Source organism: Schistocerca cancellata, chromosome 11 (genome assembly GCF_023864275.1).
Source record: "Schistocerca cancellata isolate TAMUIC-IGC-003103 chromosome 11, iqSchCanc2.1, whole genome shotgun sequence".
Lineage (NCBI taxonomy): Eukaryota > Metazoa > Arthropoda > Insecta > Orthoptera > Acrididae > Schistocerca > Schistocerca cancellata.
Window position 1 is genome coordinate 38,353,167 of NC_064636.1, and position 14,919 is coordinate 38,368,085.

Here is a 14,919-nt window from a genome sequence, read left to right on the forward strand (position 1 = left end):
TGATTTCCCTAAATTGCTCCAGGCAAATGCCGGAATGGTTCCTTTCAAAGGGCACGGGCGACTTCATTCCCCGTCCTTCCCTAATCCGATGAGACCGATGACCTCGCTGTCTGGTCTGCTTCCCCAAAACAACCCCCAACCCTATTGATGTTGGTCGCATAAATTATAAATAAAAACACATTCGTGACTTATATCTTGCAGTGAGCTATTTAGGGGTTGACATCTTGTGGAGACCTGTCCTCACCATGAAATTCCTAAAGACTCGTTGGGAAACAGTCCCTTGCCCGAACCTCGTTGAACGAGAATCGCCGCAAACAACCTGGACGACAGTTTGGTTCAATATCAGTCTTCCGATTTTGCCTATGCGCGTAGCGTCCTCGTGGTGTAAGGTAGTAAATAACTTGATTCCAACGAACGAGCGGCTTTTCCGTATTGGGCTTCATGACATGAATTTATGTAGTCGTTGTATGTCTAAAGATGCGATACGACATCGCTTTACTTGTGGAGGTCGTATGGCAAACTGGTCTTGCATAAGGACACAATTGGCGTTCCTTAATCGATCTTCTGAGATTGCGTACACTACGAACACCATATTGCGCCCAGATTCTTCTTTCTTTCCACGGTCGAAAACCCATTACCGTTATGTGGTTGCTGGGACACTTCATTCATTATGTTGTAGAAGGCGAGGGAGGAGATCACGTGAACTTCATGCAGTACATGGTCACTGCCTATTGGACGTGCTTGCGAATGCCTCGATATCTAGATCACTTCGCCAACATGTTAAATCTTGTTTTCCGCCAGCAAGGTGTTGATTAATTTAATGTTTCTGATGATTAGTGTTTCTCTTTGTTATGTATGTTCCCATCTGATTTGCATCGTATCGATGAAGTGTAGATACACATGAATGTATACAATCCTTGCAATCAAATTGGGATATTTCTTGCTTTGCTTTCGTTTTCCTTCTATTTTTAGATTATATTACAAATTATAAAATGTTTAAAAAACACAAAATAAAATTAAAAAAATACTAAAAGAACATACAAAAATAATTGTTGATGCATATCATGTTAGCTTGGTGGTGGTTTGTCGGCTACGTTCTCGTTTTTTCCCTTTCTCCTTTTATTTATTATTTTGTTATCATAATTAATTTGTTCTCCCATTCGCAGCTTATATTACATGGCGATTTGAGTATGGTCTACTGAAGCGTCATGATAGTACCATTCTGATAATTAAAAAAAATTATTGTAAAGCACTTTCCTGCGAAAGGCAAAGGTCTCGAGTTCGTGTCTCAGTCCGGCATACATTTTTAACCTGCCAGGAAGTTTCATTTCAGGTAACTAACAGGCAACACTACGCAGTTTTCGGGCAGAAATATTTGTGTAGGTATTTCTATATTATTTCGCGTTACATTCCTTGTAGCACAAGCAGAGAAAGGTTAAGTCAGCCCGCTTTGACACTTTCGATGTGATCAATATTATCAGTGATCAGTATTATCACAGGGCTGTCGGCCTGCAAGTTGATGGCAGACTCTCAGCTAACTAGTTTGTCGGCATCTACAAAGCATGAGGCACTTAATTTGGTATGATGATTCACTGGAAGTGAGGTCCATCTGAGCAATAATTCGCATACAACAGAATATAGCAACCTGTTTTATAGCATTGCCCCAGTACTGGCAATCCTTGTCAGGTAGACGTGATGACAGCCTTCAAACGAGTTTTAAAAGTGTGTTGCAATGACCTTAAGAGGACAGCATTCCGTAGAGGGAAGGATTCTTCGGACGATCCTGGAAATTAAATGGGACATTTTCGAAGAAAGACAACCTTTTTAATGAAACGCTATTCAGTAAACATAGAAAACTAGCACTCAAGGTAAAATGTGGAATGATGCTGCAGGTTGCTTTCTTCATCAGTGCAGAGACCTTCGGACTGATGTATGGGAAATTTTACCTCATACGAATGTACTGAAAACAATCTTTTTCCTTGGCCCAATCTTCTAAGGAATTAATCAACACTATCACAGAGTCCTGTCTCCTATTTACTGTACGTTGTGCAGGTGGTATTCTGAACATTTCTACGTCAACATCCATAGTCTGCAAACCACTTAAGTGAATGGCAGAGCACACTCCACATACCCCGTCACAGTAGCAACTCGGCCTGTTCCATTCGCATATGGATCACAGGAAGAATAACTTTCCAGTTACCTCCTGTAATTAGTCTGATCTTATTACTTCTGACCCTTACACAGTGATTTGATCAAATACATCTGGTGCCTTTTATAACTACACTTAACATGACGTCTTAGTTGCAGTTTCTGTGGGTACAACATACTTCAAGAATCTTCAGATTTTATATTGTACATTGTATGCAATCTCCTTTGTACACGGCATTTTCTCAGCAGCCTACAAAAGAACCAAAGCCTGCCAGCTGTTTTACCTACAACCAAACCCATGCGATCATTATGTTTGCAGCCGTACAAACTATTACCGTCAAATATATGAGTTTGCTGATTGCAGTTTTGGCTTAGCGAAATAGAAATCGCGGAATACTGGTTTTGTATTTTCTGAAAACCATAGTTTCATATATCTGATGATTCGAAGCAAGTTGCCAATCCTTGCACTTTTTTTACTGTTAGCAAGTTCTGAAGATTTATTCTTTATATAATATAGCAAAACCTGAGATAACGAATACAATCATGGCAGGCCATTAAAATACACGGTGAGTCACTAACTATTGCCATCAAGAATAACTCCGAAAGTATGATAGGAGCTGAAAAGTTTGTGGGACAAAAGTTGCATGGGATAACTGTAGCAAGAATATGTCGATTTTTTGTTGCTAGGTGGTATCGCTTCAGAGATTTGAAGGTCAAATTTGCTTTTTTTTAAATGGGATGATATACTTTCGTACCTATTTTCTGATAGCGGTGATCGAGACTAATCCAATTATGTGTAACAGTAAGGTCAGTGAAGGTCACAAAGGTGGCATGAAAGTCCATTTACAGAAGTTGTTCCAAGTGATGACCATTGGTATCAGTGCAGTGCTGCAATCTTCTTATCATGGATTGAGTGGCATTCCTTATCACTTCGGCACTTATCGAAGCACATGTTCTCTCGTATATCGTGCAAATAGTAACTAGTTGTCGAATACGGCGTATCCATCTAACGTGCCGTTGACATGTAAACACCATTCGACGGTTTCGCAATACAACACTAACAGGAACAGTGCGACTTGTATCGTCGAATCAAACGAATGTGAATGATGTATTCCTCCAAGAACAAGTCGATATGCTTCTCATTTACGGAGAATGCCAACGAAATTAACTGACAGCTAGAGACTTATACACTGAAAGATATCCTCAAAGATATCGTCAATGTACTCACCCTACACGTCGTACATTTAAATATGTGTAAGATAAATTGATATCAACTGGATCTTTAACACATCAGAAACATATCCGCCAAAGAAAACTTACTAATGAGGAAATTGATGTTGGTACTCGTGCCACTGTGGTTAGAGATCCTCCTGTTAGTTCGCGTCAAATCGCAAGGGAATCTTGTATGAGAGTTCGAGTTCTGCATCGCCATAAATATCATCCTTATCATATCAGACTCCATCAAGAATTAACTGGTATGGATTGTAAATGTATCATTAAATTCTCCCGATGGGCTCAACTTCACATTCAGAGGGCTGACACACTTAGTAATTTGATTTTATTTACTGAAGAGGCCACATTCACGAACCGTAGAAATGTTAATTTGCGTAACATGCATTATTGGGCAACTGAAAATGAGTGAATGATGTATTCTTTCCAAGAACAAGTCGATGTACTTCATTTACGGAGAATGCCAACGAAATTAATTGAGAGCTAGAGACTTGTACACTGAAAGATACCCTCAACGTACTCACCCTACACGTCGTACATTTAAATATGTTGGCTGCGGCAAGTCGCACACCACAAACCATGGTCAGTGAATGTATGGTGTGGGATTTTGGAGGACAGAATTATAGGCCCCTGTTTCATCGAAGCAAATCTCAATGGTAGGAAGTACACCACATTACTGCAAGAAACATTAGGTCTGTTATTGGAAGAAATACCTTTGGGAACAAGGAACAGAATGTGTTATCAACACAATCGGTGTCTGGCACATTTTTCGCTGAAGGCTAGAAATTGGTTGCAGAGACAATTCCCAAATCGTTGGATTGGACGCGGAGGAGATGTGTCGTGGCTGGCTCGTTCACCACACTTGCCTCTGGATCTTTTCTTGTGGCGATTTGTAAAAGGCATAGTTTATAAAGACGTTCCAACTACACCTGAAGATATGCGAGAGGGAATTGTCGGAGCGTGTGCTTCCATAAGTACCGATGTTATAAGGAATACCACTCAATCCACGATAAGATTATTGCAACACTGCATTTATACCAATGGTCATCACTTCGAACACCTTCTGTAAATGGACGTTCGTGCCACCTTTGTTATCTTCGTCGACCTTCAAAGACCTTACATTTACATGTTATTGTATTCGTCTCGATAGCCAGTATCAGAAAATAAGCACCAAACTGTAGCATCCCATTTTAAAAAAAACCAAGTTGACCTTCATTTCTCTGAAGCGACCGCACCTAACTAAGTACGAACATCATATTCTGGCTCCCGTTTTCCCATGCAACTTTTGTCCCACAAACTTTTCAGCTCCAATCATATTTTCGGAGTTTGTGGAAATAGTTAGTGACTCATCCTGTTGAACATGAACATCGAGGATTATAATGCACTTTGCTGAAGAAAAGCTGAAGTTACTTCTATTTATGCCGATTACTCTCCATGCAAGGAAAAAACCCCTTCTAAGAAACCATTCATCGGATGCAAATTTCAGTTGGGGCCCCATAAAGTCGTACTTTACCTGACAAGCGTTTTTAAGGTACCTACTCAGATACTTTCCGGAACTCAAGATATGCTAGACACACATATCTCACTTGATTAAATGCTTTCAGGCTGTAATTCGAAGAAAATGGAGATGCAGTACAAGTGATCAGCGTTTGCGAAATCGGTGCCGGTTGGCATTTACGAGGTTATTCTTTTGTAGATACTCGTTCAGTGAATATATTACGCCATTGCAAAGTCATGTTTGCTGTCCTAGCGACACAGTAGCTATACGTTGCACGCACAAAATGTTGGTAATCTGCATCAGAACGACTTTGAACCATCTTTCAACCTCATTTCCTATGCATCATGTATGCCTCTTCATGTTTTATTTATTTTTTTCTGCATCAGGAAGTAAACTAAACTGGTTACAGCACATGTTTTCATCACGTGCTCTCTGTGTAACACGTGTTTTCGTTTCTGTATGTTCCCTGCGTGTGACAGTGTTTGCTTGAAGGAAGCAGTATGACGGAGAAATGGGGGAAATTTCTGTTTCTTCTTAGTAGTAACTCTGAACTGAAATATGTGTGTAATATCCTGTAATATGCTAATGTACTTCACACTATCAAGTAAGTGATTTTTTCTTTCAACTCAGCAATAAAATCTATTTTTTCATGTGGCACTGGGTCTACATTCAGCAGTGCCCTGTGGTTTCCCACTCCACTGCCATTCTTTTCATAGTTTTTAGATGTTTAACACGTACTGCAAAAATGACATTTGTTTTCTAGCATAAATAAAATTGTCTTTGCACACATTCTAAAATACTGGAGAAGCCACACAGCTTCTTAAACTGAGAATTTTTGACTTAGTCTTTCTTAGAATAATGCAGTGACCAGCAATATATGGTACTCATTTATAAAATATTAGCTCCAAGCACTGGAGGTTAATCGAAAAGTTACTGTCAAGGTTTGAACCTGTGAATGATGACTCCCTAAGAGAAGGACAGTATGGTTCCATCGAGTTACTGAAGTGTGGAAGGCTCTTTTTCTAGAGCTGTTGTTACTTTCATCGACATGAGATAGCTTAACTTTTAGAAAAATTCAGAAGAATTATTCCATTTTATTGTTTAATGGAAGTCTGAGTAACTGTATAACTTGCATCAATGGAGATATGAACAACTCAGTTATTTATATTTACAGCAACATGATTAGAATTGCTAACATCATTTATGGGCCAATGTCTAGAATTTTACTTCATGTAGATTTGTTACTTTAATTACCACCTCAATTATACCATTCTGCTGGATGTATTTCACATTTTGTGTTTAGCGTTGTGCGATGTGTTGCATTGATGGTTGACAATCTGTCTTGTGCCTGAAGGGCAATTACATTTCTTTTTACTATTGAAGTCTGATGCCGAAAAGTAGGCATAATAATATGAAGATTATATTAACGTTCTTTTTGCCTGTGCTGTGTACCATTTGTGACTGTGTTATGACGTCTGGTGGCTGCTTCAGCCTCTTTTGCCACAAGCAAAATACATACTTGTTTCATGGATTAGCACTTGGTTTTTGAATCTCTGTTGGGCTATATTACATTCTCGTTATATCACGGCTTGTAAGATACTCTTGCTGCTTGCTGGTAGTCAGTGGAAATAACCTGTTTGATAATGGAGATTGATCACCATAATTATTTATCATGTATTCTGACAAATTGTAAAGTATCCATTTTTCGAAATATTAAGAACACGATTGCCTTTCATTCATTGGGAGTGGTGTACAGTTTACGAGCTGTGTGACTTGCTAAGTGTACTGACGGGATTCACAAATTCACATTTCCAGTTACCACAAGCCGTAGCTCAGCAGACTAAGCCGGCCGTGGTGGCCGAGCGGTTCTAGGCGCTTCAGTCCGGAACCGCGCGACCGCTATGGTCGCAGGTTCGAATCCTGCCTCGGGCATGGATGTGTGTGATGTCCTTAGGTATAATTAGTTCTAAGTCTAGGGGAGTGATGACCACAGATGTTAAGTCCCATAGTGCTCAGAGCCATTTGAGCCATCAGCAGACTAACAGCTGAGGTTCGGCTTGTTGTGTTGCAGCCTCTGCAGGTGCTCTGCTGACGCGCTGGGCTGAAAAAAATTCACTGAACGTGGACAGAAGGGAAATGTGGGAAGGTGGAACATTTGCTGCTGCTCCCTGTAATGTGGCTGTGATGACCCATGTTACCCGACACGTGATAACATGTCTTGTAACTGCAGCATCATAGCTGTGTGGAAATGTTTGGAGATTGTTATACCATTCTTAATAATTGACAATAGACTGATAATATGACTTCTCATGATAAGCAAATAATGTGGTGTGTATATTGGTACCAGCGGCTGACTGTAAATTAACACAATAGCTACTGAACTATGGTTACTGCAGACACGTGTGTAAATTTACTCTGAGATCAGAGCTAAAGTGGTATGAATATTTTTATAAAATGTCACACCCGTTTTTGCACTATCTGCACAGCAAACAGAGAGGTAAATTTATTCTTAGATCTGAACTGAAATTGCATTTTGATTACAGACCATACAAAGCAAAAATTTGTCGATGGATAAATTTACAGTGGTTTTAGATACTACCAAACATGCTTCTATCAAGCATTTTTCAGTAATTGGAAACAATATGACATCAAAAGTATCCGGACACCTCCCAAAAACATACATTTTTATATTAGGTGCATTGTGCTGCCAGGTACTGCATATCAGCGACCTAGGCAGTCACTAGACATCGTGAGAGAGCAGAATGGGGTGGTCTGCGGATCTTAGGGACTTTGAACGTAGTGATTGGGTGTCACTTGTGTCATACGTCTGTTTGCGAAATTTCCACACTCCTAAACATCCCTAGGTCCACTTTCTCAGATGTGATAGTGAAGTGGAAACGTGAAGAGACACGTACAGCATAAAAGCGTACAGGCCGATTGCGTCTGTTGACTGACAGAGGCTGCCGATAGTTGAAGAGGGTCGTAATTTGTAATAGGCAGACATCTATCCAGACCATCACACAGGAATTCCAAACTGCATCAGGATCCACTGCAAGTACTATGACAGTTAGGCGGGAGTTGAGATAACTTGGATTCCAAGGTTGAGCGGCTGCTCATAAGCCACACATCACGCCGTTAAATGACAAACGACGCCTCGCTTGGTGTAAGGAGCGTAAACAATGGACGATTTAACAGTGGAAAAACGTTGTGTGGAGTGACGATCACGGTACACAATATGGCGATCCAATGGCAGGGTGTGGGTGTGGCGAATGCCCGGTGAACGTCATATGCCAGCGTGTGTAGTGCCAACAGTAAAATTCGGAGGCGGTGGTGTTATGGTGTTGTCGTGTTTTTCATAAGGGGGGAGGGGTGGGCACTATCACAGCACAGTCCTACATTGATGTTTTAAGCACCTTCTCGCTTCTCACTGTTGAAAAGCAATTCAGGGATGCCAATTGCATCTTACAAAGCGATTGAGCACCTGCTGGTAATGCACGGCCTGTGGCAAAGTGGTTACACAGCAATAACGTCCCTGTAGTGGAATGGCGACTTCGTGCCAGGCGTCACTGACACAGATCAAAATCTCTCCTCAGTGCAGCAATCTGTCAAAAATGGGCTGCCATTCCCCAAGAAACCTTCCAGCACCTGATTAAACTTATGCCTGGGTGAGTGGAAGCTATCATCAAGGCTAAGGGTGGGCCAACACCATATTGAATTCCAGCATTACCGCTAGAGGACTTCACGAACATGTATGTCATTTTCAGTCTTGTCTCCATATACTTCTGATCACATAATGTGTTGCAGATACCTAGTGTTTATTGTTAATGGAATATTTCTCGATTTTTACCTAGTTTTCAAGAATGGAAGCTCGAGTCTTTTTACTTTTCATTATACCGCTGCTTTTATCGTTGTGGTATCCATCTGGTGTTACTACAGGAGTTTTACTCACAGTGTAAGAATGCTTTTTTGTATGCTTTTTTCTGAAAACAACGAAAAGTACTGTAAAAAGGTTTATTTATTTTAGTTCACAGGTTGATCATAGCACGTCTATCACCTGCTGGTGGTTGTTCTGTCTGGCGATGTCCAGCGGGGTTCTCCCATTGTTGTCTATGGCCCCCCTGTCGGCCCCTGCCTCCAGCAGCGCCGTCGCTGCTTCCGCCTTGTCTCTGAATGCTGCAGAGTGCAACGGCGTCCACCCGTCCACATCCCTGGCGTTGGGGTCGGCAGAGGACGCCGACAGCAGCCTGACGACGGCCGGGCGGCCGCCCCACGCAGCCAAGTGCAGCGGCGTCTGCTGGAACCTGTCCCTTGCCCCCACGTCCGCACCTGCCGCCAGCAGACGCCTCACCATCTCCTCATATCCCTTGCCAGCTGCCCAATGCAGGGGGGTCCACTCGTTCCTGCCTCTCGCCTCCACGTTCACTCCAGCCGCCAGCAGGGCCTGCAAATCCTCCATTGAGCCCTGCATAGCTGCCTGGATCAGCCTCCTGCCCTTCTCGTCTCCAGATAATGTCCTGCAAAAAGCCACAGATGTTCTAATAATTTTTTCCAAAAAAACACACACACACACACACACACACACACACATACACACAGACACGCACGCACGCACACACATGAAAGAACGTGAAGTCTTGTGGCTGCAATGTGTCTGAAGGCAACAGTGAAACCTGCAGGATATGACAGTGAATTAATGACACATGCACTTGTCTAGTTTATCATGATAAATTTGGCTCCAAGTAAATCTTGACTTCCTGAGCACACAATAGAACTCCAGCCACTGATGTGTGTCCTCAGAAATGCACCATATCTTTTGTATTCAACAGCCTCACTACAGTGAGCATAGCGCCAAAATTCTGATACTAAAAACGGTGTTAGCAGTAAAATGTAGCGAACTATTTTTAAGCTAGGGACAATTTAGAACAATTTCATGTTATTATCCTGCCAAATGTGATATCATTCCTGGTTAATCCAAAATCCATCAATCAATTAAGTACTCACTTTCTTCCTCTGTAAATATCACATGCACATGGAGTTGCTAATGTCACCCTTCCGACTGAAAATCAATTTCATATTTTAAGAATGGATATTAGAATTCTGATAACTGTGGGAAACGATTCTTGATCTTTTCTATGGAAAGGTGAGACAGGAAAATGAATTATGAACGACTGTACAGTGGCCAACAGGCTGTAAGTTCTTTTGACGCCCATGCTACACTCCTGGAAATGGAAAAAAGAACACATTGACACCGGTGTGTCAGACCCACCATACTTGCTCCGGACACTGCGAGACGGCTGTACAAGCAATGATAACACGCACGGCACAGCGGACACACCAGGAACCGCGGTGTTGGCCGTCGAATAACGCTAGCTGTGCAGCATTTGTGCACCGCCGCCGTCAGTGTCAGCCAGTTTGCCGTGGCATACGGAGCTCCATCGCAGTCTTTAACACTGGTAGCATGCCGCGACAGCGTGGACGTGAACCGTATGTGCAGTCGACGGACTTTCAGCGAGGGCATATAGTGGGCATGCGGGGGGCCGGGTGGACGTACCGCCGAATTGCTCAACACGTGGGGCGTGAGGTCTCCACAGTACATCGATGTTGTCGCCAGTGGTCGGCGGAAGGTGCACGTGCCCATCGACCTGGGACCGGGCTGCAGCGACGCACGGATGCACGCCAAGACCGTAGGATCCTACGCAGTGCCGTAGGGGTCCGCACCGCCACTTCCCAGCAAATTAGGGACACTGTTGCTCCTGGGGTATCGGCGAGGACCATTCGCAACCGTCTCCATGAAGCTGGGCTACGGTCCCGCACACCGTTAGGCCGTCTTCCGCTCACGCCCCAACATCGTGCAGCCCGCCTCCAGTGGTGTCGCGACAGGCGTGAATGGAGGGACGAATGGAGACGTGTCGTCTTCAGTGATGAGAGTCGCTTCTGCCTTGGTGCCAATGATGGTCGTATGCGTGTTTGGCGCCGTGCAGGTGAGCGCCACAATCAGGACTGCATACGACCGAGGCACACAGGGCCAACACCCGGCATCATGGTGTGGGGAGCGATCTCCTACATTGGCCGTACACCACTGGTGATCGTCGAGGGGACACTGACTAGTGCACGGTACATCCAAACCGTCATCGAACCCATCGTTCTACCATTCCTAGACCGGCAAGGGAACTTGCTGTTCCAACAGGACAATGCACGTCCGCATGTATCCCGTGCCACCCAACGTGCTCTAGAAGGTGTAAGTCAACTACCCTGGCCAGCAAGATCTCCGAATCTGTCCCCCATTGAGCATGTTTGGGACTGGATGAAGCGTCGTCTCACGCGGTCTGCACGTCCAGCACGAACGCTGGTCCAACTGAGGCGCCAGGTGCAAATGGCATGCCAAGCCGTTCCACAGGACTACATCCAGCATCTCTACGATCGTCTCCATGGGAGAATAGCAGCCTGCATTGCTGCGAAAGGTGGATATACACTGTACTAGTGCCGACATTGTGCATGCTCTGTTGCCTGTGTCTATGTGTCTGTGGTTCTGTCAGTGTGATCATGTGATGTATCTGACCCCAGGAATGTGTCAAAAAGTTTCCCCTTCCTGGGACAATGAATTCACGGTGTTCTTATTTCAATTTCCAGGAGTGTACTTTCCAAGGCGTGGTCTCGTTAGAGACATGGCGCCTTTACCTGTCTTTGGCGTGTGCACTGGTTCACAAGGAGTCACAATTACACAGTAAAGACTAGCAACGGTGCTAGTTGGTTTTTAGCAGTGACAGAGGTCAGTGTCACATCTACAGATTCAAACAATACTAAAAATGTGAGTGAAAGTCTGAGCTGTGGAATCAGGCACTTTTGCACAGAGCAGTCGACATGGTTCAGGTTTTTGTATCTACTGCTGTTGCAACGGAAACCACATGCGGATTGATATGACCAGTGGCGTTGTAACTAACAAGTACAGTCACCATCGTTGTGCATTTTTCGGAATGTTCCACTGCTGCAAACCTCCTGCTCCCGCGTAACAAGTATTCTGGATGGCCCACATACTGGAAGTGTAAGTTCTGACAATTATGTGCGCTCTTATATGCCTCAACGTTTAGGCTGTTAAAGGATAGGGAACTCTGCACTCCGAATCTGATCTTGAAGTACCCATAAACGTATTCTACGGTGGGAGGAGTTTCTGCTTTGCCTGCCTGTGTATGCTTATAGGAACAGCAGGGGTCTCAACCCATAGCAGTGTATCCGAGGTGCGAACACAGGACAGCCTCCTCCCACATTCAGGTGAGCAGTGACAGGAAACAGCTCTCCAGACACTTTTGTGAGTGGCATTCCTGGCATCGAATTGCCTTACCACAGAGGTAACACCAGTTCCCATCAAAACACCGAAGTCAGGCACTGACGAGCTTGGCTAACACCTCGATTGATGACCACCTGTGTCTGCCTCGCATTGTTGGCAGGCATGGTGCACTCAGACCATGTGAGGCCAACATATCTCCACGTATGTGTGTATTACTGTGATATAATTTGGCAGGTGCATTCACTGATAAACGAGGTGTCATCAAAACGTCAAGGGAATTTTTCTCTTTCTTGAAGATCTTTATTTCTTCATCAACATCAGCTTTATTCTCTTCAGAGTAATCTCCATCAGATAAAACACTCCTATGTCACTGCCTCCTTTTAGAGGCTAGGAAGCATTTCTGGAACTCACTTTTCGTTATTGTTATCACCTCCTTCCGCGATCCTCTTTTTTTTTCTCATTATCTCATTAATGTTGGCAAAACGACGTCCTCTCATGGTTCTCTTCAGCGTCGGAAATAGAAAGAAGTCGCAGAGGTCCACGTCCGAAGAATAGGTTGGCCACGTGAACATAATGGCTTTGTTTCTTGCCAAGACCACACGAACAAGCATTGAGGTGTGATGGGAGCATTATCGTGATGCGATATCCACGAGCGGTTTTGTTACAATTCTGGTCGTTTCTTTTTCGGATATCCTCATGCAAACGGCGCGTTACTTCCAGGTAGTATACCTTAGTGGGCGCACAATCATAAGACAGGAACTCATGAAGCACTGTCCCACAGTAATAGAGGAAAACACTGAGATGAACCTTCACACATGATCGAACTTGCCGAACCTTTTCGGTCTTCGTTCTTCAGGCAGTTACCATTAGGACGACTGGGCATTAGTTCTGACGTCATATCCGTACACTCATTTTTCGTCACATGTTGTAAACTTCTTTAGAAGTTCTGGACAGTTGTCCACTTCATTCAGCAGTTTCTGGGTGAAGTCTACGTGGCGTCGGTTTTGGTCGAAGTTCCATAATCTTGGAACAAACTTTGCTGATACACATTTCATGCCCAAAACGTCCGAAAAATTGCTTGGAATGAGCCAAAGGACATGGCAAAATCATGAGCAACCTCTCTGATGATGATTCGACAATTTTCGAAAACTGTTACCCATACTTTATCGACATTGCCGTCAGTAAGTGATATGCTACCGCTTTCTGAGCGGTCGACGTCTTCAACATCTTCTCGACCCTCTTTGAAACGTTTGCACCACTCGTAAACTCCTGTCTTACTTATAGTAGATTCGCCAAAGACCACGATCAAAATGTAGAACGCGTCCCTGCACGTTATTCCATCTTTCAAACAAAATTTATTGCAAATTCTTTGATCCATCTTTTTCGACGATAAAAATTCGCCGAGAACTTAAAAAACATGTAACATTTTCGAACGTTAACAATAAACTAAATATTCAAAACAACTGGAAGTGCAAACACACATCGGAGACATGTGTACAACATTATAAAAAATTTTGCAAATCGGATGTATATAGAACGCGAAAATAAAATTTTCGACTAATTTTTGAACACACCTGATGCATGGGTACAGTCTTCAAAATGTGTTGCGAATTGAGTGAGTAATAAAAACATAACATTAAAATGTCATGCCGGGAGCGGTAGATTTTTGCGTATGCCAGTATTTATAACATCTATCCTGAACTATGTGTCGTACAATGATATGATTTTTCAACCACGTTTTCTGTTATGTGTGGGTACAGTGTACAAAATGCGTTAGGAACAGCATTTGTAGTGACAAAAAGTAATAAAGGAATATGTCTTGCCTGAACGGCAGTTTTTCTGCATGAGGAGCGAAAATTTAAAAAAGCAAAAAACATTTTAGCCTCCCTGAAATGTATTTGCATTTGCGAATATGGACTACCATCAGCTGTAGAATGGAATGACGAAAGTGAAAAGTTGTACCACACCGCGACTTGAACCGGGATTTCCCCACATATAACGAGTGGTTGCTTCACCTTTTTTTCTTCTTCTACCTCTTCTATCATCTCATGTTGTTCGTTCTTTTTCTTCCATGTGGACGTCCCACGTCGCTTGTTAAGTTCATCATTGATCCATTTACTCAGTTTTTTTTATTACAGAGGGCAGCTAACCCTATGACCGAACACGCTCGGCTACTGTGCCGGTATGCCATTAGGCTCTCTGAGCACGACTAATGGCCAAGCACAAAGTTCCATATGACACCCACCATGTTCCTACAAACTGTACATACATTATGTATATTCCTATACAGGGGAGACATTTTATTTGAAAGTCGTTTGCCCAGTGTCGAGGAATAAATACGATATTGCAATGATGGCGTTATTCCGAATTACAATGTCATATTCTTCCAGACATGAATGCATGTCCCAAGGTACATTACATCGTAATTTGGAATAACACTGAAATATCCTTCCATCATTTCGTAGGGGTCAGTTGCGAGTCACTAAGTGCTCTCAGTCTCAAATACTGGTTGAATACAAGTTGGGTATATGCATACATGGCGATGTACTTACACTACTGGCCATTAAAACTGCTACACCACGAAGATGATGTGCTGCAGGCGCGAAATTTAACCGACAGGAAGAAGATGCTGTGATATGCAAATGATAAGCTTTTCAGAGCATTCACACAAGGTTGGCGCCGGTGGCGACACCTACAACGAGCTGACATGAGGAAAGTTTCCAACCGATTTCTCATACACAAACAGCAGTTGACCGGC

The 14,919-nt window shown here is 43.2% G+C and overlaps 1 protein-coding gene across 2 annotated transcripts in view; it reads right to left on the reverse strand.

The window, feature by feature from the left end:
- Nucleotides 1-14,919, reverse strand: part of LOC126108485 (ankyrin-3-like) — a 512,755-nt gene that overhangs the window by 444,498 nt on the left and 53,338 nt on the right. The window contains exon 7 of one of the 2 annotated variants that reach the window (XM_049913740.1): nucleotides 8,882-9,390. The exons of the other annotated variant lie outside the window; for it this stretch is intronic. Coding sequence (XP_049769697.1) covers nucleotides 8,913-9,390 — 478 coding nt within the window. The 3' untranslated portion in view covers nucleotides 8,882-8,912. Of the gene's footprint in view, nucleotides 1-8,881; nucleotides 9,391-14,919 lie in introns of those variants that run through there. 2 annotated transcript variants of the gene reach the window in all.